Source organism: Bos mutus, chromosome 4, assembly GCF_027580195.1.
Source record: "Bos mutus isolate GX-2022 chromosome 4, NWIPB_WYAK_1.1, whole genome shotgun sequence".
NCBI lineage: Eukaryota > Metazoa > Chordata > Mammalia > Artiodactyla > Bovidae > Bos > Bos mutus.
Window position 1 is genome coordinate 38,341,189 of NC_091620.1, and position 27,482 is coordinate 38,368,670.

The following is a 27,482-nucleotide window of genomic DNA, read 5'->3' on the forward strand; positions in this document are numbered from 1 at the left end:
GCTCAGTCGTGTCTGACTCTTAGCAACCCCATGGACTGCAGCCTACCAAGCTCCTCCATCCATGGGATTTTCCAGGCAAGAGTACTGGAATGGGGTGCCATTGCCTTCTAGGAGATGCCTAAAAAAGGCAAATTTATGAAGACAGAAGTAGATTAATGATTGCCTGGCCAGTGGGAATGCAAATTAACTGTAAATGATCACAAAGGTACCTGTTAGAATGAAGAAAATATTCTAAAACTGGTCATAATGGCTCATTTTGGTACATTTACCAAAAATCTTTACCCTTGAAATGGGAAAATTCCGTATGTAAAATATACCTCAATGAAGCTATTTACAGAAATAAAACTTGTGCAATGCAACCAAACCAGGCTTTACAGGAAAATTTATAACTAAATTCTTGTAATAGAGGAACAGCTAAAAATTAATTGAGCTGTGTTTACTATTCCATAAAAGAAGAGAAAGAGCAAATATCAAAAGACTCAAAATATCAACAGAATGAAAGTCAGTATTTCAAAAGATAAATATAATGAAGGAAAGCATTCAGGGAGCACACACACAAAAAAGCATCAATTTGCAAAAAGAAGTAATTAAAACGTTTAGACAGTAGTATGAGTCAGTTCAGTTCAGTTCAGTCTCTCAGTCGTGTCCGACTCTTTGCGACCCCATGAATCACAGCACATCAGGCCTCCCTGTCCATCACCAACTCCTGGAGTTCACTCAAACTCAGGTCCATCGAGTCGGCGATGCCATCCAGCTATCTCATCCTCTGTCGTCCCCTTTTCCTCCTGTCCCCAATCCCTCCCAGCATCAGAGTCTTTTCCAATGAGTCAACTCTTCGCATGAGGTGGCCAAAGTACTGGAGTTTCAGCTTTAGCATCATTCCTTCCAAAGAAATCCCAGGGCTGATCTCCTTCAGAATGGACTGGTTGGATGTCCTTGCAGTCCAAGGGACTCTCAAGAGTCTTCTCCAACACCACAGTTCAAAAGCATCAGTTCTTTGGTGCTCAGCCTTCTTCACAGTCCAACTCTCACATCCATACATGACCACAGGAAAAACCATAGCCTTGACTGGACGGACCTTTGTTGTCAAAGTAATGTCTCTGCTTTTCAGTATGCTATCTAGGTTGGTCATAACTTTCCTTCCAAGGAGCAACCATCTTTTAATTTCATGGCTGCAGTCACCATCTGCAGTGATTTTGGAGCTCCAAAAAATAAAGTTTGACACTGTTTCCACTGTTTCCCATCTACTTCCCATGAAGTGATGGGACCAGATGCCATGATCTTCATTTTCTGAATGTTGAGCTTTAAGCCAACTTTTTCACTCTTCTCTCACTTTCATCAAGAGGCTCTTTAGTTCCTCTTCACTTTCTGCCATAACCGTGGTGTCATCTGCATATCTGAGGTTATTGATATTTCTCCTGGCAATCTTGATTCCAGCTTGTGCTTCTTCCAGCCCAGTATTTCTCATGATGTACTCTGCATATAAGTTAAATAAGCAGAGTGCAATATACAGCCTTGACGTACTCCTTTTCCTATTTGGAACCAGTCTGTTGTTCCATGTCCAGTTCTAACTGTTGCCTCCTGACCTGCATATAGGTTTCTCAATAGGCAGGTCAGGTGGTCTGGTATGCCCATCTCTTTCAGAATTTTCCAGTTTATTTTGGTATTATGAATAATACTTGCCAATAACTTGGGTGGATGGCATCACTGACTCAATGGACATGAATTTGAGGAAACTTGGAGATAGTGATGGACAGAGAAGCCTGGCATGTTGCAATTCATGGGGTTGCAAAGAGTCGGACACAACTGAGCGACTGAACAACAATACTGGCTACTTCTGAACTCCAAGCTCCACTAACTGAAAGATTATATTAGGAAACACTGAAGTACCCTATATGGCGCCAATGTTATGTCCTCACTGGGTGATTTAAATGGTATTCACGAAACATTTTGAATGATTGTTTGGGGAAAATGAAATACTAAATTTTCAGCAAGCAAGCTTTCTTACCCTCAAGTTAATAGTTTGGGATTATCTTTTCTAAGTCATATGTTTCATTAAGAAATAATGGAGAGGACATTTAAATGTAAGGGTAATTTGGGAAAAGTTATAGTAAAAATTAAAGATTATTACTAATCTAAGTTTGCTTTTTTATGTGAAAATTCTGTATTTGTTATAGAAAAGATAATGAAAACTTGCAGAAGAGGATACACACGTGGTTCACCTCTCCTGTCACTGGATGGCACTATGGGCTCGTGAGATGCACTAAAAGCAGGACGTCTTGGGTGGTTCAAATATTGTCCTCATGTCTTTCTGAAGAAGGCTTTTTATATTCATCCTAATGTTTGTAATTGTATTTGTTATCTGTTGCCAAGTACACATTAAAATTTATATTGTGTTTATTAGGTAGGACATTTTAATCTGCATGCAAAATATATATGTTTCTCTATAAGATAGAACCTCAATTTTTTTAAAACTTAATTTTAACCTTATTGTTGAATTAATTTCTTTCCATTTGGTAACCTTCCTTTTCAGGCCTCTGGAGTGGTGGTTAGGAACATAGGCTTGAGCCAGACTCCTGGGTTTAAGTCCTCAGTATGCCACTAAGTAGCTGAGGTCTTTGAGCAAGTCTTAAAACAGGGTCTCGCCTTAGTTCCCTTCTTCATTAAATGGGGACAACAGCAATGTTTGCCTCCTGAATTGCTATGGAGATTAAAATGTGTTTATATATATACAGTGTTGACAGCAGTCCTCACTACATAGTCAGCACTAATAAGTGTTAGCTTTTATTATTATTATTACCATTGTCTCCGTGCATGCTAAGTCACTTCAGTCATGTCTGACCCTGGGTGACCCTATGGACTGTAGCCCTCCAGGCTTCTCTGTCCATGGGGTTCTTCAGGCAAGAATACTGGAGTGGATTGCCATGCCCTCCTCCAGGGGATCTTCCCGACCCAGGGATTGAATCCGAGTCTCTTACATCTCCTGCATTGGCAGGTGGGTTCAGTACCACAAGAGCCACCTGGGAAGTCCAGTCTCTTCAGTACACTCTTACTTTTTATCAATACTACATCCCTTAACCCTTTATATACTGACAGAGAAGTGTATTGGTTGCCTCAGGAATGATTTTTTTTTTGCCCAAAGTCTTTACTTTTGATGACCTCTTGCAGTTATTTAGAACGTAAACATTAAAAAATAAAGGTCTTACTTAGCTACTGCTTTTCTTGATGTTTTTAATTTAATTTTTATTTTACATTACAATACAGTTGATTTACAATGTTGTGTTAGTTTCAGGTGTACAGCAAGTGATTCAGTCATACCTATGCACATATTCATTCTTTTTCAGATTCTAAGTGGAAGGAATGTGCATGTTAAAGTGCTTCAACCAAAATTAAGATAAAAGTACTGATGACATTGTGAGTGCACGTTCAGTCGCTTCAGTTGGTGTTTAACTCTTTGTGATTCCTTGGACTGTGTAGCCTGTTGGGCTCCTCTGTCCATGGGATTCTTCTAGCAAGAATACTGGAGTGGGTTGCCATGCCCTCCTCTAGGGAATCTTCCTGACCCAGGGATCGAAACTGCATCTCCTGTGTCTCCTGCATTGTTGGCAGATTCTTTACCCACTGAGCCACCTAGGAAGCCCCACCGATGACATTATATTGTGTTTTCAGTCACTCAGTTGTGTCCAACTCTTTGCAACCCTATGGATTGTGGGCTGCCAGTCTTCTCTGTTCGTGAGATTTTCCAGGCAAGAATACTGCAGTGGGTTGCTATTTCCTCCTTCAGGGGATTTTCCCAACCCAAGGATCGAACCTGCATCTCCCGCATCTCCTGCATTGCAGGATGGATTCTTTTACCATTGAGCCTAAATGTGGGAGTAAGGCTCTAGGATGCTGGCTGCTGCTTTAGACTAGGAGAAGAACTGATATAGCTTGTTATAAGTCCGGGAAATTTACTTCTTTGCTAGTCAACTGTATTACAAACCTGAAAATTTCAGTTCTCACAAAAGAACTCAGTTTTTTGTGAGGTAAATGAAGTAGAGGCTTTTAGCTTTAAATTGGTAAAAATTAATACACTGAAACAAAGCTCGACATAAGTCAATGCAGCTGGTGCTTTACTAAATGAAGGTAAAACTCTTGTTCTTTTTGCTGTTGTTTTCCTTTGTTTTTTTTTTTTTTTGGTACTACCACAAACTCTTCTTGACTTTATTTGGATCATTTCCTTAACTTTCCTGTGTTCACTCTTGAATGTCTCATGTGTATCAGAGTGTATGGAGGCAAATTTTTATCAAGAGGATCAATAGTAACAGTATTTGGATTCTACCCCAAAATTTATATGAAGAGCAATCTAAAAGGACTTGGGACAGTTGCTTTCCTCGTTCTCTTTTTTAGAAACTTCATTCCTTTCTCTGATGTTGCCTCGAAACATGCTTTATGTCCTTTTAGTTTTTCTTTTCTTTCCTTTCTCCCTCTCTCCCATCCTTCTTTCTGTTTTTTCTATTTATTTAATTTCCTTGTTTTCTTGCTGCTATAAAAATGATCTTATTATAATTTGGGGGCTAGCATAGAAGGCCAAACACTTGTTCATTTTGAGCATTTTGAAAAAAAGGCAAAATCAGTAAGCAAGCTAAAGTAGGTCTGGGTCTGAGACTGAAAACAAATTTAGTGGTAGATAGGAGAGGAAAGAGAATTTTAGAGGCAGTGTGTTGAGACAGAGACTCCTGACAAATGCTCACATTGCCCCTTTCTCCTGGTGGTGATTACTGTTAGGAGACCGTCCAGAAATACAAAAGCTGTTGATGGGAACTGTTTCAGGAACTTCCATTGGTCTGTGTTCTTTCCCTAATTTTGTCTTTTATTTTTGTTTTTGAGACCTTGGAAAGTGGTTTTGAGAAAATGCTTTTCTTCGAGCGGGTAGGACTGTCATACTTATGCCCCAAGGGAAGGGAGTGATAATGAAAGCAATTATTGTCTTTGGAAGCACAGACCTACATATTAGGGCAGGCTAAGCAACAGTCATCTGTGTATGAACCCACGTAATGTGACATGAAAGGGAATTTTCTTGACCGCTATTATATCTGGTTTCGTGTTCAGACATTCTTATTGATAGAGTCATTTAATCAGTGGTTTGTCTTGTGTAAGATTTTTTCTGCCCAGGTTTTCAAGATTTCCGTCAAATATCCATATAAGGTCTTCAGACAGATCAAAAAGCCTTCATACTTTTGACAATGATGATTTTTACCTCTAGAAATAAAAATTCTCAGTTTTTCATATTTTGTTTCTTGAGAATATGCAATTAAATAATATTCTTATCTTTTAAAAATATTCATTTTGCTAACTGCTCAATTTATGACTTGAAATCTGTTAGTGTTCTTTTTTACTTAAATAACACAATGATTAGAAAAGGGAATAAAAGGAACCTAAAGACGGTATTTCAGTTTGTTCAACAGTGTTCAATTTATGCCTGCTCTTTGTTTTTAATTATCAAGCGAGCACAGTGGCTTGGCTTTTTTTCTTTGCTATCCTAAGAGTTTTTTTTGTTTTTTTTTTTGAGAAGAGTATGACTGTAAACCAAGAGTTGCAAAATCAAATGCTGAAATATGCCAGCAAGATAATTAAAATAAGTGAACTAAGCCAAACAAAAGACAATAAGGAATAGTGGTAGATATGGACTAAAGAGCCCACCTCCTATCTGAGGGCATAATCACTACTCAGTCCAGCCAGTTGCTGTCATGTGAGATTGTGGTCCCAAGTATAGAGTGTGCTTGTAATGTTTAACCGGATTTCTCAGCTCTGTGATGACCTAGAGGGATGGGATTTTAGCGGGGGGAGGTGGGGGGTGTGTGGCACGTGGGTGGTGGGTAGCAGGGCCTTAAGAGAGAAGATATATGTATACTTATACCTGATTCACATTGTTGTACAGCAGAAACACAACACTGTAAAGCAGTTATACTCCAACTAGAAAAATTAAAAAAAGCTGTGATCTATAGAATTTGCCAATTTTAATAGTGTAAATATTCCTACATAGCTCATTTGAAGTCTCTAATGTGATCATTACTGAGCAGGTTTGAAAGATGGCTCTCATGAGCCAGGATAAGCCTTCTCTATCACACAGCTAGCCCAGAGTAGCCAAATTTGCATTTTTTTGAAGTAAGAAATCTGAATTTTTATATACAACTTTCAATTTTTGAAATATTGGGTTGGCCTAAAAGTTCCCAAATGAACTTTTCAGCCAACCCAATACTATGTAAACCAAGCAAAACACATTAATGCAATGAATCATGCTCATTGAACTGCCAACCTACAAACTCTGGAGGTAAACTGATAATACTTGTCTTAGAAATCTTATTAGAAATGATGAGACAAAAACCGAGGAGCATACACTGGCGTGACATCTACATTAAAGCCCCCTCAGCGTGTCAGAAATTTTGCTACTCTAGAGTCAAACCACAGATGCTTTTTTGGTGTTCTAAACCAATAGAGTTTTCATGTGTGTTTAAAATTTGTAGAAAGGTAAAAAATTTGCAGTTTAGAAATTCTTCTTTGATTAATAAAAACAATAAATATACTTGGAATTTCTAAAGCTGACTGACCTGGTTTGCCATTTGTGGGAGAAGCTTTTCCTAGATATATTATTTATATCAGTAAACTATGAAAAACATTAATTAATTGAAATTACTAAATTGTCATAAAACCCCAAGTTTGCTGTTTAGCCTATATTTTCATGGATAATATGTTTCTTTAAATAATTTTCATTATTCCTGCCTTTGAGTGTATTCAAAGCACTCTCACAATATTGTTCTGAAGTCACAAACAGGGCTACGAGGAGGTTAGTGATGTCTCGCAAACTTGACTGAGAGCTTTGCAGTAAGGGGCTAAGCTGAGACTGAGACTCAGGCCTGTTGACTCAAGATCCAAATTTCTTTCTACCAGACTGCTGAGGATGTCAAAAAGATCCAAGAGTATGCCCTCTTCACAACTGTCTAGCCCTCCAATTGTGGTTAAGGAGTAGGTGGAGGATGTGGCTAGTAGAATGATCACTGTCTGATGAATATGAGAATTGACACAACAAAGCAGAGTGACTCCTTAAGGGCTCTATCATATTACAGTCTTCTAGCATATAAAAACATATTTGTGGATATGTTAGAATGCAGATCATATGCAAATGTGCTGAATTAGGGACATATGAGAATATGGATACATGATACAGTATGTCATCAAAGGCTGCTTCTGTCGGTATATCTTTGAGGTCTTTTAGAGGTGATGTTGAAAAGCCCAAACTCGTCTACAATTTGCAGCTTAGATCTTAAAAGCCATCCAGCCTGTGCCATGTGGCGCATCGTTGATAAGTTCTGACTGTGACATAAACTAGTGAGGTTCTGAAATCAGTTGACTTGATTTTACTCTCTGGTGAGATGTATTAGAACAGTGGAGAAATTGGCCAAGTGTTTGTGTAAATATAGTGAAATATTCTCATTGTTTCTGTTCCTGTGAAGTGACTCCCAAATTAGTAAAGATGACTGTTATATTTGCCAAAACATTTGTGTGTGTTGGTGGGAGGAGGGGGCGAGAAAGTGTGAAAAGTATGTGCTTGTCATGCAAACTCCACTTTGAGCTAAGTCCCCTAGGCCTGTTTCCAATCACATTGCCGCCCCTAAACGCCTCGCATCACTGGAAAGTGTGTTCACCGTGTGTCTTCTCACTAGACCCTGTTCCATGAAGGCAGAGAATCCATCTCTTTTCACCAATATATTCCCAGCACCTTGCACACTGCCTAAACAAAGTAATCACTCAATAAATATTTGCTGGATGAAAAAATACAATATAAATACAACCTTTCAAATAAAACAGAATTAGTATATAAAGCCTAGAATGTGTTTTCTTTATTTGGCTATTCTTAGAGTTGTTTTTTCATCACTGAGTTGGTTTTGTTAATGAACATGGCAGTCTTTGGCACTGTGTACCTGTATTCATTGCCTGAATTTTTTGCTTGAAGTGCAGTGACATAATACATATTTTACCTGCTGAGTCATCTGATCACTGACATGATTTCTTGTCCTAATCCACACCTGGCTTTGCGCCTTTCCCCAGAACTCCCATGAGGTCACTTTCAGACGAGTCACCAGTAAAGAACTTAATTATGTACTGCATTCTAGAGAGTACCCCCCTCCCCTGTTATTCTGGGAACCATTCCACAGGAGCTCAGGAAAGCAATGTAATATGACATGGCCAGACAGAAATCATCACCACATTCACCTTTACAGGCTTGGATTTTAGTCACTTAGAATGATCAGATGTAGGCAGAGTTTATAAGTTAGTTAATTTTGTTCTCATGCCGGCACTTGGTTTATAAGCTGTTGTTATATTCAGGGTTGTTTTATGTAGTTCTGTGACTTAAAGTTTCTAGGAAAATGCCTCCCTTGATTATAAAATCTTTCTCCCATGAACTTTGGAAAATGCCTGAAATTCCACCAAGAGAGATTCATTCTTTAGTGCCAAGGCTTTTGATCCTTGATTAATTTTCTATAAAAGTCAATATACCCCAGAAAAGGTGGCATCATAAACAGTCTTCATTTGACACCATTTTTGGTGATTTGGCTATGCATTCCAGCTATTGTTCATCTCTTTCCTTTTTTTCATTGCCAAACAACGTATTATTTGTATTTGAGGTTTTGCTTCCTATCCTAATTTTCTTAACCCTTTGCATTTCACTGTCTTCTCCCCTTCCTCTACTGATACTGCCTTTAATGGCTCATTTCCTTTTTTTGTTTACTTTTAAAATTAAGTTCTAGGGAGTATATAAAAATATGAGAAAATTCTTGTTAAGTGTAAAAATCAGGATATAAAAGTAAGTATAGTCCCAAGGGTATGTAGTCCTTTGCATTTGCTGGATATGAGAAAAATCTCTATTTAGAAGAAAATGCAAAAGGTTTGTCTTTTAAAATTGAGATGAGGAAGGCTTTTAAAAAAATTGAGGTGTAGTTTATTTACAATATTAGTTTCAGGTGTATAGCTTAGTGATTCAAAATTTTTATAGATTATATTCCATTTATAGTTATCATAAAATATTGCTGTATACTATATCCTGTAGCTTATTTATTTTGTATTTAGTAGTTTGTTCTTCTTTATCTCCACACTTATCTTGCCTGTCACCCTTTCCCTCTCCTCATTCAGTTCAGTTCAGTCACTCAGTCGTGTTCTACTCTTAGCGACCCCATGAACTGCAGCACTGCCAGGCTTCCCTGTCCATCACCAACTCCGGGAGTCCACCCAAACCCACGTCCATCGAGTCGGCGATGCCATCCAACTGTCTCATCCTCTGTCGTCCCCTTCTCCTCCTGCCCTCAATCTTTCCCAGCATCAGGGGCTTTTAAAATGAGTCAGCTATTTGCATCAGGTGGCCAAGGTATTGGAGTTTCAGCTTCAACATCAGTCCTTCCAATGAACACCCAGGACTGATCTCCATTAGGATGGACTAGTTGGGTCTCCTTGCAGTCCAAGGGACTCTCAAGAGTCTTCTCCAACACCACAGTTCAAAAGCATCAATTCCTCAGTGCTCAGCTTTCTTCACAGTCCAACTCTACATCCATCCATGACCACTGGAAAAACCATAGCCTTGACTAGACGGACCTTTGTCGGCAAAGTAATGTCTCTGCTTTTGAATATGCTATCTAGGTTGGTCATAACTTTCCTTCCAAGGAGTAAGCGTCTTTTAATTTCATGGCTGCAGTCACCATCTGCAGTGATTTTGGAGCCCAGAAAGATGAAGTCTAACACTGTTTCCACTGTTTCCCATCTATTTCCCATGAAGTGAATTGACCTAGGAATGGGTATAGGGTGAGTTTGTAATGGGGGGGGAGGGGGAGTTTGTATTGGGGGGGAGCCAATAAGTTCTAAGAGGAACTTATTTTTTTTACAAAAAAGCAAAATGGCTGTCTGGGGAGGCCTTACAAATAGCTGTGAAAAGAAGAGAAGCGAAAAGCAAAGGAGAAAAGAAAAGATATAAGCATCTGAATGCAGAGTTCCAAAGAATAGCAAGAAGAGATAAGAAAGCCTTCCTTAGCGATCAATGCAAAGAAATGGAGGGTATTAGGCTTAGTGAAATAAGTCAGACAGAGAAAGGAAACACTATATGTTATTACTTATATGTGGAATCTAAGAAAAAACTAGTGCATTTAACAAAAAAGAAACATACAGATATGTAGAGAACAAATTAGTGGTTACCAGTGGAAACAGTGGCTGACTTTATTTTTCTGGGCTCCAAAATCACTGCAGATAGTGATTGCAGCCATGAAATTAAAAGATTCTTACTCCTTGGAAGGAAAGTTATGACCAACCTAGATAGCATATTCAAAAGCAGAGACATTACTTTGACAACAAAGGTCCGTCTAGTCAAGGCTATGGTTTTTCCAGTGGCCATGGATGGATGTGAGAGTTGGACTGTGAAGAAAGCTGAGCACTGAGGAATTGATGCTTTTGAACTGTGGTGTTGGAGAAGACTCTTGTGAGACCCTTGGACTGCAAGGAGATCCAACCAGTCCATTCTAAAGGAGATCAGTCCTGGGTGTTCTTTGGAAGGAATGATGCTAAAGCTGAAACTCCAGTATTTTGGCCACCTCATGAGAAGAGTTGACTCAATGGAAAAGACTCTGATGCTGGGAGGGATTGGGGGCAGGAGGAAAAGGGGACGACAGAGGATGAGATGGCTGGATGGCATCACCTACTCGATGGATGTGAGTTTGAGTGAACTCCGGGAGTTGGTGGTGGACAGGGAGGCCTGGCATGCTGTGCTTCATAGGGTCGCAAAGAGTCGGACATGACTGAGCGACTGAACTGAACTGAATACCCTCCAGGTTCCAGGGACAAAAGATTATTAGGACATAAAAGCAGAGGTTATCAGAACTAGAGGAAAAAAGTGACAAAATAGAAAATTGGAGAAGGGGAGTATGTGTGCTCAGTCATGTCTGACTCTTTGAGATCCCATGGATTGTAGCCTGCCAGGCCCCTCTATCCATGGAAGTTTTCTGGCAAGAATACTGGAGTGGGTTGCCATTTCTTCCTTCAGGGGATCTTCCCAACCCAAGAATTGAACCTGTTTCTCTTGCATCTCCTGCATTGGCAGGCAGATTCTTTACCACTGTGCCACCTGGGAGGCCCAGCTGGAGAAGGTACCCTGAACTAACACAACTAAATAAAGTGTGTGGAGCTCTTCCCAAAATAAGACACCACATTCTGTAGAGGAAAGCTCTTGGGCTCCAGGGAACAATGAAGGATATGTCCAGGGTCAGTAGGAGTCAACCTTTCTTCAACATTTTAACCTCTGAACTGAACTGCCTAGAGGAGCCTGGTAGGCTGCAGTCCATGGGGTCACTAAGGGTCGGACACGACTGAGCGACTTCACTTTCACTTTTCACTTCCACGCATTGGAGGAGGAAATGGCAACCCGCTCCAGTGTTCTTGCCTGGAGAATCCCAGGGACGGGGGAGCCTGGTGGGCTGCCGTCTCTGGGGTCGCACAGAGTCGGACACGACTGATGCGACTTAGCAGCAGCAGCAGCAGCAGCGTTCCTCTTAGAACTTACTGGCTCCACCCCCATCCCCTTATTACAAACTCACCCTATACCCATTCCTAGGTCGATTCTGACTTAAGGGAGAAGTTATTTTGTGTCTCTACTCATCCATGGATCTTTTGCATAATCATATACTCATTTTTAGCTCAATAAGGTCTTGACCTCTGAAGCCTCCATTGTTGTTACTATGCCACCTTTGTGGCTTTCCTCACCCTGAACATGAGGCCTCAGGCCTTGAGATTGCTATCTAACAGCCTCTGTGTTTATCCACTTGATGAATGGTAAATAGGGTTGCAAAGAGTCAGAATGACTGAAAGTTCTGAGCAGGCACGCATGCACGCATGCATGTGTGCTCTGTGTGACTTTAGTATGCAGAGGCAGGATTTAGGGAAGCAGCAAACATCAGCCTGTTCTCCTCATCCTAAGAAGATGCCTGCTATTGTCCTGCTTCTCTGGGGAGGTTGCATCCAACTTTCTTCTTTTTCACTTAAAGATTTCTTCTTCTTCATTAAGATTCTCCTCCCAAATTAGAGGAAAACTTCCTTTATTTCCCGATTAAACTATTAATGACTGAGTGTCTATAGTATGTCTCAGATGATGTTCCTGCTCCTAGGGAGAGAGCACTGAACAAATTGGACAAGTTCTTTCCTTCCACAACCTTCCATGCTACTAATGGACAGAGATAGAGGGGAAATGACCTCTTCTGAATGAGTTAGGGAAGACTTCACTGAGAGATGGGATTTTTAAACCATAATCCCTTAACTTGTATTTTCTTTCTTGTCCTCTTACATCTTGCTTAAGACTTCACACCTCCAATTATTTTTTTCTTGCATATTTGAATGAATTGCAGGGTTTTCCCCCATCTTCAAAAATAAAACCTCTGTCTTCCTGCTCACCTGCTTGAGCTACGATTGAGTCTCCTTCACCCTTTATGCAAGCTTCGAAAATATTCTTTCACCTTCCACATTCTTTTCGTTCATTCCTTAACCCTTTTTAATCTGGCTTCCCCCCCCACCCACTGCTTTATTGATACTGCGTCTTAATAAGCATTTGTGATTTCCTGGTAATCAAATTTAATACCTTGTTTCATTTTTTATTTCCATTAATTAATTAATTAAAAAATCCCAGTACTTTTCTATCTAGGCTGTGACTTTGCTCACAGTATTTCTTTCATATGGAAGGTCCTTTTCCTCATGTTTGCATAGCTAAATTGTTGAAGGGTCAGCTCAAACATCACCTTTTATCCCTACTTGATATTTTAAAAATAAAGTCTCCTGTAGAACAGATTATTTCTCTTGTGAATTATAGTTTTTAACCTTCTTGAGAGATGAAACTTTTTAATTGACTTTGGGGTCTTCCACTGAACCTGAAAGTGGTTTGCATGTAGTAAGTGCTTGTTAGATATTTGCTACAAGCCTGAAGGAAGCAAAAATCAAAAGTAATTTCATTCTTAGAACTTCTTTCAAAAACTAGTGTTTCAGAATAATGTATTATTTTATTCTAAAGACAGACATATTTTAAAGAACTAAGTCATTTAAAATGTCGACTCATGTTTGAAGAAGATGTTTGAAACTGAAGACGTGCCATCACAGGGATAAATACGTAAATCATGTCACTAAATGTTACTTTTCTACATTTTCACTTACTCTTCACATTTTTTTAGAGGTTCATAACCACTTTTTGAGTCAAATGATTGACTGGGTCAGTGGTTCATGGTAAGAAATATGTTTGATGTATTATCCTAAACAGGCTTTTGAAATTCTGCCTCTCTTTGCTGTCTGGTCTTACCTTCTGGCACTCAATATCCAGTTTCCTCATATGTCTGATTTTCATTCAGATGGATTGGCAAAATTATTCTGAGTATAATGCAAATATGTTTTTCTTTTGAGTTCAGAATATAAAGTAAACATCAATATGATTTAACTATCGTTAGTGATAATTCAGAGAAATGTGAAATGTGTGTGTTCCTTTCATTAAGTTAAATAGTTGCCATGAAGAGAAGGATATGATAATGTGTTTTTCTTTGCTAAGTAAATAAAAGTAGAGATTTAAAATTTATATAACAGCTCCACTGGTTTTTGGTGTTTACAGGTAAAATGTTTATAGGTTGAAGTTTATTTCTAATTACATTGGAATAGAAGTCAAGACATAGTTTCAGCAGGGCAGAAAACTTAGAATGAGTACTACTTCAAGTATTCTATAATAAAATTTAGACTTAGCTGTAGATGTTTACTTAATTGAAAAGGATGTTTAATCACTGTTTTGTTTTTTTTTTTTTTTTTTTAGACAGGTAAAACAGTAAGATAAAACTTTTTAAGATCAAGGCCTCTCAGAAATCTTAAGGAGCCTGATTCTGTATGTAATTTAGTATAGAATGCCAGAATCCAGAGCAGTTGAGTTCAGGTCCTGGCTTATGTGTTTATTAAGTACACAAACTAGGGAAGATTATTAACCTACTCCATGCTTCAGTTTTCTCATTCGTAAAATGGGTTCATCAGAACATCTCACACGTAAGAGTTCCCTGGTGGCCTAATGGTTAGGATTCCAGGCTTTCATCTTCATGACTTGGGTTCAATCCTTGGTCGGGGAAATGAGATCCTGTAAGCCACTTGGCGTGGCCAAAAATAAATAAAAAACCAAACAAAACATCTCACTTATATCGTTGCTGTGAGGATTAAAAGAAGTATTTCATATAAAATGATTAGAACAGTGCACAATTAGTGTTCAATAAGTATTAGCTTTTATCATGAATAAATACTAGAAATGTAAAATGATAAATGTAGCATGAATAAGTAGAATTCTTTTTCTTCTTTCAACCTGAGATAGTCAAAATACTTTCTCTACTTCCAAATGTTTTTCCTCCTTGGTCCTTAGTGGTCCTGAAGAAATTAGTCTTCTTTAAAATATGAGGGACAAAGCAAAGCGGGTTAAATTGTGTAGAAAGTTTGTCATATAAGAGAACGGCATTAGGATGAAAAAGAGCGATGTCAGGATCTCTTTCTGATGAGGGCTTTTTTGGAAGAAGTTTTCTTCCTGAATAATGTGTTCTCCATGAATGTTAGCTTCTTAATTTCTCTTTTAACATATTTCTCCCATTAACTAACTTTTACAGTTAGTTAATGAGTAAGGCTGAGCAGAAGAACATGAAGAGAATTAATCGATTCAGTTAAGGATGTGCAACCTTAGCAAATGCAGAGGACAGCAGAGTGATTGTGGGGCTTCTAGTCTACTCCAGCGATTTGGGGGGCTTTGCAGGGAATATTGGAGAAGGCGATGGCACCCCACTCCAGTACTCTTGCCTGGAAAATTCCATGGACAGAGGAGCTTGGTAGGCTGCAGTCCATGGGGTCTCGAAGAGTCGGACGCGACTGAGTGACTTCACTTTCACTTTTCACTTTCATGCCTTGGAGAAGGAAATGGCAACCCACTCCAGTGTTCTTGCCTGGAGAATCCCATGGACGGGGGAGCCTGGTGGGCTGCCGTCTATGGGGTCGCACAGAGTCGGACACGACTGAAGTGACTTAGCAGCAGCAGAGAATATTAAATGTGAAACCAAGGATATATATGCAGGACAGAGCTGTAACACTAAGGCCTGCTAGAGTGGGAGGGGCTGGGAGCAGAGAGGTTAAACAGAGAGGAGGTGGTGGTATAGGGATGGCTTAGAGACTAGGGAATTTGAGTGTGAGTTGTAGTTTTGCTCTTCACCAGCTGTGACATCTAGACAACATATTTAAGCTCCCTAGGCTTAGTTTTCTGAGCTGTAAAAATGGACATTGTGATACCTACCTCATGTGAGATCATTTGGTTTCACTGATTGCCTCTGTATACTCCATGTAAGAACCAGATTATCTAATTCTATAAATCAATGGCTTCCCATAACCCTTAGAATACTACTGCAGATCCTTACCAGGCCTGTAAGGACCCTTATGATCTGACCCTGGCATACCTCCCTGACCTCACCTTCCACTATTGCCTCTTTTACTTACCATGTTCCAGCTCCAGAGACGTTAATAACAGGGGAGCTGAGTGTGTTGTATATCGAAACTCTTCTGCTATCTTGGTATTTTTTCTATAAATCTAAAACTCTTCTAAAATAGTTTAAAAATTTTGTGAACATTTTCTTACATGGTGCTGTATCCTTCTGTTTCATCATTTTAAGTTCCTACTTTGTGTTCCATCACATATGGATGTCATAGTTTATTAAACCTATCTCTGATTTGGTGGTGTTTCAACTGTAGCTAGTAGTTTATACCCACATCTTTGACTATACCTGTGATTAGAGGAAGGGTTCTTTTGATATGGAGGCTTGTCTTCTTTTGTTTTATTTTATTTATGATTTCTTCTCTAAGTTTTTCTCTATATTTTATACTCTTGGGGGATGACTTTAATTTACTTTTATTAATTTTTATTAAAGTATTTGTTGTTTTAGCCACTCAGTCATATCCAACTCTATATGACCCGGTGGATTGTAGCCTGTCAGGCTCCTCTATCCATGGGATTCCACAGGCAAGAAAACTGTCGTGGGTTGCCATTGCAATGTTGTATCGGTTTCTACTGTACAGCAAAGTGAATCAGTTAAACGTTTACATATATGGGGGGTATGACTTTAAATACTATCTATGTGCTGGTGATTCCAGCCCGAGTGATTGTCTCACAGGAATCTCCAATTAAACATATTTAAAGACAGACTCTTATTTTCTTTGCCTTCAATTTGTTCATCTGTCCAACTTCCTTATTTCTGTGAACGCCTTCAGAGCCTACCCAGATATTCAGCCAGAAATCTGGGAGTTACAGCTGGCTCCTACCTTACCATTCTATCTGCTATCCCCTTCCCATATACTTTTTCACATGTTCTGTCCCTTCAGATCCTAAAACATGTCTTAAATTCACTGTTTTCATTTCCATTGCTACCAACCTGGTCTGAACTATCAGCAACTCATGTTAGACCCCTGCATTAACTGGTCCCCTTTCTTTCCTTTTTTTCATGTCATTCTTTGGGTTTAATTACAAATGTAGTGGGAAGCCTGATGAGTTTTAAGAAGAGGAATGGCATGATATGATTTGTGATTTTAAAATGATCGTCTGAAAGATGTGGAAATAACAACTCCTTACCCTGATCTGCAAGGACTGGCATTGTCTGGCTTCTCTAAACCTCTTCAATTTCATTCCTTTTCTCTTTCTTTTCATGCTTTGGTTATAGTGGTCACCTTCAGTTTTTGTTTTCTTCCTGTATGCCAGTCTCTTTCCTACCTTAGGGCTTTCTCATGTTATTTTATTTGTTTTTAAAGTTCTCCTCCATTTTCTCTCCCCACGGCAGTTCCTATGACTGTTTGTTTAGTTGTCTTCTTCATTATTCTTAAGTCCAAAGAGGGCAGGACAAGGTCTTTTTCATTTCCTTATGTATAACCAGTACCTAGCATAATGACTCACACAAACCAACACTCAGTATGTATTGAATAAATAAACAGTAATTATTGTTTTCATTCATGCTTTAAAAATATTAGTGTTCAAGTTCTATTTTAGGTGCTATGAGTACATACAAAAGGTTTATAATACATAATTCTTACTCTGAAATAGTTTCCAATTTAAAAGAAGTGATTAATAATGTTGTAGTATGGAGAAGGATGTTATCATTGGAGAAAAGTTCTACCACTTACCTACGTGACCTCCGATAAATTATTTACCTTCTCTGTTCCTTTATCTATCTATAATATACAGAGGTTTGATTAGAGTTTCTTAAAGCTTTGGATCTCAGATATGTGTACAGTTAATGATATGTTGGTTGAATCTTTTCTTCCAGGCTCCATTTTGGTTCTTTAAGTCTGGCTGGAGTTGTGGAATTCCCCAGGTGATTGTGATGCACCGCTAGGTTTAGGGACTACTGATTTAGGAATATCTAGCTTTATCATCTCATAGTTTTAATTGTAATATGTGGCAGACTATGAAAGCACATCAGGAGTCAGGCAAATTAAGGTGTTGTATTTGCTCAGAGGCTTTCTTTTTTGGCTTGGGTGATGTGGGAGCTTAGGGCTTTCCAGGTGGCACTTGGGTGATGTGGGAACTTAGGACTTTCCAGGTGGCACTAGTGGTAAAGAACTCGCCTGCCGACGCAGGGGATGTAAGAGATCTCCTGAATTCCTGAGTCAGAAAGAGCCCGTGGAAGAGGGCATGGCAACCCACTCCAGTATCCTTGCCCAGAGAATCCCACGGACTGAGGAGCCTGGCGGGCTATAGTCCATAGGGTTAAAAAGAATCAGACATGACTGAAGCGTCTTAGCATGCATGCAGCACGTGGGAACTTAATGAAATGGTGTTGTTGAAATGGACTTTGAAGAGTGAATGCAGATTTCGGTAGATGCAGAAGTGGTGCATGATTGGTTTGTAGTCTAGCTTAGTCAGAGGCCAGAATATATGCAAGGAAGCAGTGTAACAGGGAAGAGTCAATTTTGACTCCATATTGGATCTGTTTCTTTGACTTTAACCATTGCTTTTCATTGCTTTTGTTATTATCATCCCACGTAATTGCCTGCCTCAGGGGACCCTGCACCTCTGCCTGAATGTTAAACTAAAATGGCTTTGTTCAGCTCACAGGGAGGCAATCTCTTTGTTGTTGTTTAGTTGCTGGGTCATGTCCCACACTTTTGCGACCCCATGGACTGTAGATCGCCAGGCTCCTTCTGTCCATGGAATTTTCCAGGCAAGAATACTGAAGTGGGTTGCCATTTCCTTCTCCCTGCCTACCTATGAATGGCTGCAGAAAAGAAGAAATGAACACATTTCCTCCTATTTTGCAAGATAAATGACCTTTTAACTTTATTTCCTCACCCTCTTATATAAAAGAAATGGGCATCCAGACCTCAATAAGGTGCTTATTTTGAGAAATTAGTCTGCCATGTTCTCAATTCTCCGGCTTTCCTAATAGAGTTTGAGTTCCTTGTCTCAACACATCATCTGTAGACTTATTGGCCTGCCATGCAATTAACAGAGTGAGCTTGGTACCAGCAGAAAGGAAAAAATTATCCCTTTTGATGCAGTGGGGGTACGATTCTAATCTTGTTTTTCCTCTTTTACTTGTGATGTTTGGTTGTCCTTTTGGAGATGAAAGATTATATTGTTGCATTTTATCTTCATTTTGGTAGAAGTAAAACGAAGTGATGGACATCATGGGGCTGCTTTGGGGAATGGACATATTCTTTCTCAAACCTTCTGGGGCTGTGTCCTTTGAAATCCACATTGACCACCCCATTAGTTTTCTGGTTAAATGCAAAGAATATCAGGACCCATTATTTTATCTAAAATAATAATTTTATTGTCAGAATGATTATTATTAAGCCAAAGTTGGCTGTTTTGTTTAGATGAAACCATATAAAGGCAACATTCTGAGTAAATTATATGGCATCCACATGATGAAATAATGAGCCTAAGTTTAGGGGATGAAAATAATGATCTAATGCAATATTTAGAATGGGTATACAGTATGTAGTTATTAACCTAAAAGTCACATCCTGTATTCTTTTGATCTGTGGAAAATTTGTCATTAATTGCCAGGAAGCCTCTGATTTTTTCATACATAATCACGTCATAGCTGTTGACTCTCTCCCCTTTCTCCTGCTTTAAAATATGTCTTTGTAAATAGTAGATTACTTTCAGATCTGGAATGCCCCTTTTAAACATTGGGTTGCTAAGTTTAGCCCTGTTGCTCTGTTTTTAAAATAGAATTCCACCCCCCCACCCAGACTTCACCTCTGAGTTGTCACTGACAAATCATACTTTGTTTTTTGATGGCAGCTTGTGTAAAATCTTATTTAACCTTCCTCCCTGGTGGGAACCTGCTAGTTTTGAAATTGCTTCTTGTTTTTATGAGCTATCGTTGTGTGGAGAAAATGGATATGATCTTCCACTTGGAAACAGTCTGTGAGATGAAGTCTGACCCTTCATTCAAGCTCACTCTACAGTTGTCAAAAACAAACACAGAAGTCAAAATTGAGAAGAAAGAATGAGGTAGTAAGGCAAGAAATGAGGAAGCTAGGCTGACCTCTAGCCTGGCATCCAGCCCATGGTTATCCCTGGCAACTGTCTCAGAACAATCTAAGAGCTTCACATTAACCTGTGACCAACAGTACTGATGAACCTATTTTCTGATCAGGAATAGAGAGGCAGACGTAGAGAGTGGACTTGTGCACACAGCAGGGGAAGGAGAGGGTGGGATGAATTGGGAAAGTAGCACTAACATTTGTACACTGTCATGTACAAATGGGAGATGCTGTGTAGCACGGGGAGCTCAGCTGGGTGCTCTGTGATGACCTAAATGAGTGGGATGGGGGTGGATGGGAGGGAGGCTCAAGAGGAAGGGGATATGCGTATACTTACAGCTGATTCGCGTGGTTGAATAGCAGAACCTAACACAACATTGTAAAGCAATTATCCTCCAATTAAAAATAACAACAACAGCAATAACAAACAAAAACCTGTGACCATCCAGTAAGCCCACAAGTTGATGCAGTCCTCTCTGTTGTTGGTCTATTGATTATCACTTGACTTTGAATTAGAAAAGTGAAACTAGCAAGCCCCATGGGACTTTTTGCTTGCAGGGCATCACCTTTATTAATGTGCATTCTTGACCTTCAGTAGCACCTGAGCTCCTTAGAGAGTGACTTTCACTAGACGTTTTGAAAGGAACAGCACCTCCACTCCCCAACATAGCTATTATCAAAGAGGCACCTTTCTTACGGTAAAACTTCAAACTTGAGAAACTGTCCCCAGTTTCAGGAAGAGCCTTCATGGGAAAATGACTTCTGTTGCATCCCTGCTATCTTTTCTTCTGCTACATTGTTAAGAAATATAATATAGCCAGAGGTATAGACCTTGAGAACAAATTTAGACCATTTACTAATTTGCAAATTGTGTTCTATGTTCACATTTCCTAGGGTGGCATTGTAAGGTCGCCTGTATTACAGCCAGTCCATGGCAGGGTATTAGCTGCTTATGTATTATTTATACATTATTTAGTTTGATACAGGAATTATACCCTTTTTTTAAATAAAAAAAGTTTTGAAACTAATTAGTTTAGGTCAAATGCCCAATATTTTATAGAGAAAGTGTCTAAAGGTCAATGAGGTTAAATTATATACCTAGAGTTGACAGAAATTAGGAACCATGAATCTGGACTTCCCATCCAGTACATTTTTTACTACAAAATGTTGATTTGATTTTCCATTTTGAAAGACACAGAAGTGATCTGTGAAATGGTGATTAGCACCAGGCAGCCCCAGGCAGCTCTGGAATGCTCCATGGTTCAAATGCCCAAGACCAGATGGAGGTCCAGAAGTGGATGACTCAAAGTTTATTAGTTTTGCCACCTGGGCAGTACAGCCAAACCAGCTGCCACAAGGCAGTTCCAATTTCAGCAGAGCAGTAAATGAACATAAAAGTGAGTGTAAATCCCAAGAAAAAAGTAAAGTAAAGGAGAATGACTGCTGCTGTTGCAAGGAGATTCATCCAGGCTGAGCTCCATTTATAACTCTTGTAGGACACACAGCTCCCAAGCCAGGTAGAGGGCAAGGACAGGTTGTAGAACCAAGCCCTGAAAAAAACCACCCCTTGAGTTGCTCCACAAGCCAGTCTCAATTTGGGTTGTCTCTTTCGTTGGCTTGGTAGATTCCTTATCACATCTGATGATAATAGAATAAGAAAAGCCAGCCTATGCAAATCATGATGGTGCTATTAGGCCAGAAGCTTTTTGTCCTGCAAACTATGGAAAGTTGTTATTTGGTCACCTCCTTTCCATAGTTCTGGGCCCTTGAAGCCATGGATAATCATTGGAACATAAGCCCTGTGTGGCAGATCACTGAATCAAGTCATTATCCTCATATGGAATTCAATAATTCAGTTCAGTTCAGTTCAGTTGCTCAGTCGTGTCCGACTCTTTGCAACCCCATGAATTGCAGCACACCAGGCCTCCCTGTCCATCACCAACTCCCGGAGTTCACCCAGACAGACTCACGTCCATGGAGTCAGTGATGCCATCCAGCCATCTCATCCTCTGTTGTCCCTTTCTCCTCCTGCCCCCAATCCCTCCCAGCATCAGAGTCTTTTCCAATGAGTCAACTCTTCGCATGAGGTGGCCAAAGTACTGGAGTTTCAGCTTTAGCATCATTCCTGCCAAAGAACACCCAGGACTGATCTCCTTTAGAATGGATGGGTTGGATCTCCTTGCAGTCCAAGGGACTCTCAAGAGTCTTCTCCAACACCACAGTTCAAAAGCATCAATTCTTTGGCACTCAGCTTTCTTCACAGTCCAACTCTAACATCCATACATGACCACAGGAAAAACCATAGCCTTGACTAGACGGACCTTTGATGGCAAAGTAATGCCTCTGTTTTTTAATATGCTATATAGGTTGGTCATAACTTTCCTTCCAAGGAGTAAGTGTCTTTTAATTTCATGGCTTCAGTCACTATCTGCAGTGATTTTGGAGCCCCCCAAAATAAAGTCTGACACTGTTTCCACTGTTTCCCCATCTATTTCCCATGAAGTGATGGGACCAGATGCCATGATCTTCGTTTTCTGAATGTTGAGCTTTAAGTCAACTTTTTCACCATCCTCTTTCACTTTCATCAAGAGGCTTTTTAGTTCCTCTTCACTTTTTGCCATAAGGATGGTGTCATCTGCATATCTGAAGTTATTGGTATTTCTCTCAGTGATCTTGATTCCAGCTTGTGCTTCTTCCAGCCCAGCATTTCTCATGATGTACTCTGCATAGAAGTTAAATAAGTGAGGTGACAATATTCAGCCTTGACGTACTCCTTTTCCTATTTGGAACCAGTCTGTTGTTCCACGTCCAGTTCTAATGTTGCTTCCTGACCTGCATATAGGTTTCTTAAGAGGCTGGTCAGGTGGTCTGGTATTCCCATCTCTTTCAGAATTTTCCAGAGTTTATTGTGATCCACACAGTCAAAGGCTTTGGCATAGTCAACAAAGCAGAAATAGATGTTTTTCTGGAAGTCTCTTGCTTTTTCGATGACCCAGCGGATGTTGGCAATTTGATCTCAGGTTCCTCTGCCTTTTCTAAAACCAGCTTGAACATCAGGAAGTTCACGGTTCACGTATTGCTGAAGCGTGGCTTGGAGAATTTTGAGCATTACTTTACTAGCGTGTGAGATGAATGCAATTGTGTGGTAGTTTGAACATTCTTTGCATTGCTGTTCTTTGGGATTGGAATGAAAACTGACCTTTCCCAGTCCTGTGGCCACTGCTGAGTTTTCCAAATTTGCTGACTTATTGAGTGCAGCACTTTCACAGCATCATCTTTCAGGATTTGAAATAGCTCCACTGGAATTCCATCACCTCCACCAGCTTTGTTCGTAGTGATGCTCTCTAAGGCCCACTTAACTTCACATTCCAGGATGTCTGGCTCTAGGTCAGTGATCACACCATGGTGATTATCTTTGTCATGAAGATCTTTTTTGTACAGTTTTTCTGTGTATTCTTGTCACCTCTTCTTAGTATCTTCTGCTTCTGTTAGGTCCATACCGTTTCTGTCCTTTATCAAGCCCATCTTTGCATGAAATGTTCCCTTGGTATCTCTAATTTTCTCGAAGAGATCTCTAGTCTTTTCCATTCTGTTGTTTTCCTCTATTTCTTTGCATTGATCGCTGAGGAAGGCTTTCTTATCTCTTCTTGCTATTCTTTGGAACTCTGCATTCAGATGTTTATATCTTTCCTTTTCTCCTTTGCTTTTTGCTTCTCTTCTTTTCTCAGCTATTTGTAAGGCCTCCCCAGACAACCATTTTGCTTTTTTGCATTTTTTTTTCCATGGGGATGGTTTTGATCCCTGTCTCCTGTACAATGTCATGAACCTCCATCCATAGTTCATCAGGCAGTCTATCAGATCTGCTGCTGCTGCTGCTAAGTCGCTTTAGTCGTGTCCAACTCTGTGCGACCCCATAGACGGCAGCCCACCAGGCTCTGCCATCCCTGGGATTCTCCAGGCAAGAACATGGAGTGGGTGGCCATTTCCTTCTCCAATGCGTGAAAGTGAAAAGTGAAAGTGAAGTCTCTCATTCATGTCCGACTATTCACGATCCCATGGACTGCAGCCTACCAGGCTCCTCCGCCCATGGGATTTTCCAGGCAAGAGTACTGGAGTGGGGTGCCACTGCTATCTAGTCCCTTAAATCTATTTCTCACTTCCACTGTATAATCATAAGGGATTTGATTTAGGTCATACCTGAATGGTCTAATGGTTTTCCCTACTTTCTTCAATTTAAGTCTGAATCTGGCAATAAGGAGTTCATGATCTGAGCCACAGTCAGCTCCTGGTCTTCAATAATTACAGGTTTTCATTTTCTGTATATGAAATACTGCAAGAGTCAGAGGTTGACCCTACAGTTTTGATGACCCTTTAATAGATCTGTAGTTCTTGAAAGCTGAAACAAGTATTATAATGAGGATATGGGCTTAGGGTCATTTTGAAAGAAGTCTAGTAATTTTTATTTGAGAACGATTAGTTAATTAATTTAAAAAGTTAAATAATCTTGATCCTCTGTGCCAGGAACAATGCTTTGGGCAAAAGGAACAGAAAGCTTGACCGAACTGACTTAACAAAGTAGAGGTTGTTTATTATTTTTTCATGTTATGAGAAGTTTAGAGGAATGTGGCACCTGATCAGTTCATTTGCTCAATGACGATATAGGCTCTTTGTGTGTCATCTTGATGGAAAGAAAAAGGGTAAAGTAATATACTAGTTGCTGATGTATTTTGCAATGACTTTGATGCTAAAGGCTGGACCAGGGTTCCATCCACTGGGTCAACTTCTGCCTTCAGATGATCTTTTCAGGAGCGGGTGTTTCTGTATTTATATTTCTCAATTGACCGTTACTCAGGACTTAGTCTCACGCAGTAATGTAATACTGCTCTGTTTTTCTTTGTGTGATGAAAGTGTGGTTGCCTGCATATTTTCTAACCAAGCAGAACAGTTTTCTCTTTCTCTTTTTTTCCTTTTACAATGACATGAAGTGAAATCAATTGAGAATCTTCCTATTATGACCTTTTATTTATGAGTGGAAATAAACAAGCGTCTTCTTCTTCTTTTTTTCTTTCTGGTAGGTGGCATGTTTGACCCAGGTAGCTGCTAATTATCTTATTGGCCAAAAGGAAGCACAAAGGTGGGGCACAGCTCATGGCAGTATTGTTCCTTACCAGGTAAGAAGACAACAATATAGGATCAGGCTACTGGAATCTGCAGTTTTGTATGACATGAGTTTGAGAAATGATTCCCTCTTAAAAAAAAAAAAAACAAACTTCCAGTGTATTCTGTCATATATCTTTGACTCTAATAAGGTTCTGTTGTTCACTTCAAATTCTGTGTTTTGCACATTTCTTCATCAGCAGATTAGTAACAGGACACTTAAATGGATCAAAAGAACTTGCTGAAAGTGAGTGACTTTTGGATTCATATGATGGTTTGCTTTTGTTTTTCACCAAAAAGAGGCACTGATTATAGCCATTTTATAAAGCCTGGCCTGTTTGTCATGTCAATTAAAAACCAAATGTTACCTACCCCAGCTGACAGTAATATTCTCACAGGCATGGAGAAAGACGAATATTTGCGGGTGACAGATCTTCAGTTTTTGAGCAAAGCAGATGGTTCAGGAACTGCTGTTCTTTATTAAGTGTCTAAACTTGTCCTCAGAAATTCTTGACTTTGGCTAGTGTGAATGAATATGTGAAGAAACCATGATCTTTCAAAAATAAAAACAAAAACTCGTCTTCAGCCTCTTAACAGAGGACAGTGTTGGAAACCAGGGTAATTCATTTCAAATGATGGGCATTCAGGCTGCAGTTTTTGATACATATGGAAAAAGTATCTTTGAGTTGCAAGGTTTTCCAGTAAAATTTCATATCAGAGGATATAAGGAGGTGTTCACCATATTCAAGTTTAAGGTGTATAGTCTATTTTTTGCTTATTTTAAAAGTTAGAATGTCTTTAACAAATGCTTAATGTACACCTCAGTATCCCTCCTGGGTGTTTATATTCAGAGCTCTGGTTCTTTGGTGTGCTTCTCAATTATTTCACTTTGAGGTGAAAAAAAAATTTAGAATTCTTGGCTTTTATTATTATAGGTAAGAGATATGGGAGACTGTGTGTGTGTGTGTGTGTGTGTATTTCTATTCTTGGAAGACAGAACATGTACTTTTCCTTCTTGAATTGTCCCAGTCACATAAAATGGGATACTGTGCTTATTTGATCAGTTGATTGCAGCTTTATAATCTATAAGAAATAAGAGAAGATTGACTAGTCTTTCCTCAGAAGCCCAGAATTAATTTGTTTCCTCTTGGTGGAGAATGAGTTCAACACTGTGATTAAGGAATAAATGCAAATTTAGCTTGAATGAAACTAGCCTACCAAGATGGATCCTTGATATGCTTGTAGAAACTGGTCTGTTTTCAATTTTTAAAATAGATTTGGGAAATATTTTTATGGGTGAATTACAGGGTAATTATGATTCAGTTTTCTATAATAATTGCAGCTTTGTATCTCATTTGTGTTGTCTGAGTTTTGAGCTGAAAGTCTATAATGGAAGATGCTGATGGTCTCAGGAATAGTTTACGCATCCACTTCATTCCCCTCACTTTTGATTGAACCCCATCTGTGGCATCAGGGACCTCAAATGAGCGAAATAGAAATTTTTGAGAAGTAATGCTCTTTGATTTGTGTATTATTTTGTATACATGTAGTTCTTGATGCCTTAGATTGATCATCCACTTGAGCTCTTTCCTCCCTGTTTTTTGTCTGCCACCTTGTAGAAAATGGGGCTTCCTTGGTAGCTCACTTGGTAAAGAATCTGCCTGCAATGTGGGAGACCTGGGTTTGGTCCCTGGGTTGGCAAGATCCCCTGGAGAAGGCAAAGGCCTCCCACTCCAGTATTCTGGCCTGGATAATTCCATGGACTGGATAGTCCATGGGGTCATGAAGAGTAGGACACAACTGAGCGACTTTCACTTTTTGTTGACTATGAGTAGATTAAACAAAGTTTCCCAGGTGGCTCAGTGGTAAAGAATCCACCTGCCAATGCGGGAGACACAGGTTCAGTCCCTGGGCGGGGAAGATCCTCTGGAGAAGGAGATGGCAACCTTCTCTAATATTGTTACCTGGAAATTCCATGGACAGAGCCTGGCGGGCTACAGTCCATGCGGTCACAAAGAGTCACACACTCAGCGACTAAACAACAACACAGTTATCAATGGGTCCACTCCTCTTTTGATATATGACTACCATGATTGTTGTTGTTGTTCAGTCACTAAGTTGTGTCGGACTCTTTGTGACCTGATGGACTGCAGCACGCCAGACTTCCTTGTCCTTCACCATCTCCCAGAGCTTGCTCAGACTCATGTCCGTTGAATCACTATGCCATCCAACCATCTAATCCTCTCTCGTTCCCTTCGTCTCCTGCCTTCAGTCTTTCCCAACATCAGGGTCTTTTCTAATGAATCGGCTCTACATGTCAGGTGGCTAAAGTTTTGGAGCCTCAGCTTCAGCATCAGTCCTTCCAATGAACATTCAGGACTGATTTCCTTTAGGACTGACTGGTTTTATCTGCTTTCAGTCCAAGGGACTACCATGATAATCCCTTAATTTAATAGCACATATATATCCCAAACTGTCTCCCAGAGCTCTTCAATATCCTGGGAGCCTCTGTTTGCACGTTCTCCTCTATTTTCTGGGCTCATGATCCATACTGATCTCCACTAACTATAATTATCCTCTCCAGTATTATAGAAGATCCATTCACAAGTACACTAAAAGCCTAGGAGATTATACTGAATATTTTGAAAAAAAATGGAGTTCTTTTATGGATGAAAGTTATACAATCTCCATTAGGACTCTCACCTCTAATAGAAGTATACTGAGCC

At 39.6% G+C, this 27,482-nt stretch overlaps 1 protein-coding gene across 4 annotated transcripts in view; it reads left to right on the forward strand.

Annotated features, from left to right (window-relative positions):
* SUGCT (succinyl-CoA:glutarate-CoA transferase) overlaps positions 1-27,482 on the forward strand; it is a 787,630-nt gene that overhangs the window by 132,654 nt on the left and 627,494 nt on the right. For 3 of the 4 annotated variants that reach the window (XM_005888147.2, XM_070369347.1, XM_070369346.1), the window contains one exon: positions 24,675-24,770. The exons of the other annotated variant lie outside the window; for it this stretch is intronic. In XM_005888147.2, the coding sequence (XP_005888209.1) occupies positions 24,675-24,770 (96 nt within the window). The remainder of the gene's footprint in view (positions 1-24,674; positions 24,771-27,482) is intronic. 4 annotated transcript variants of the gene reach the window in all.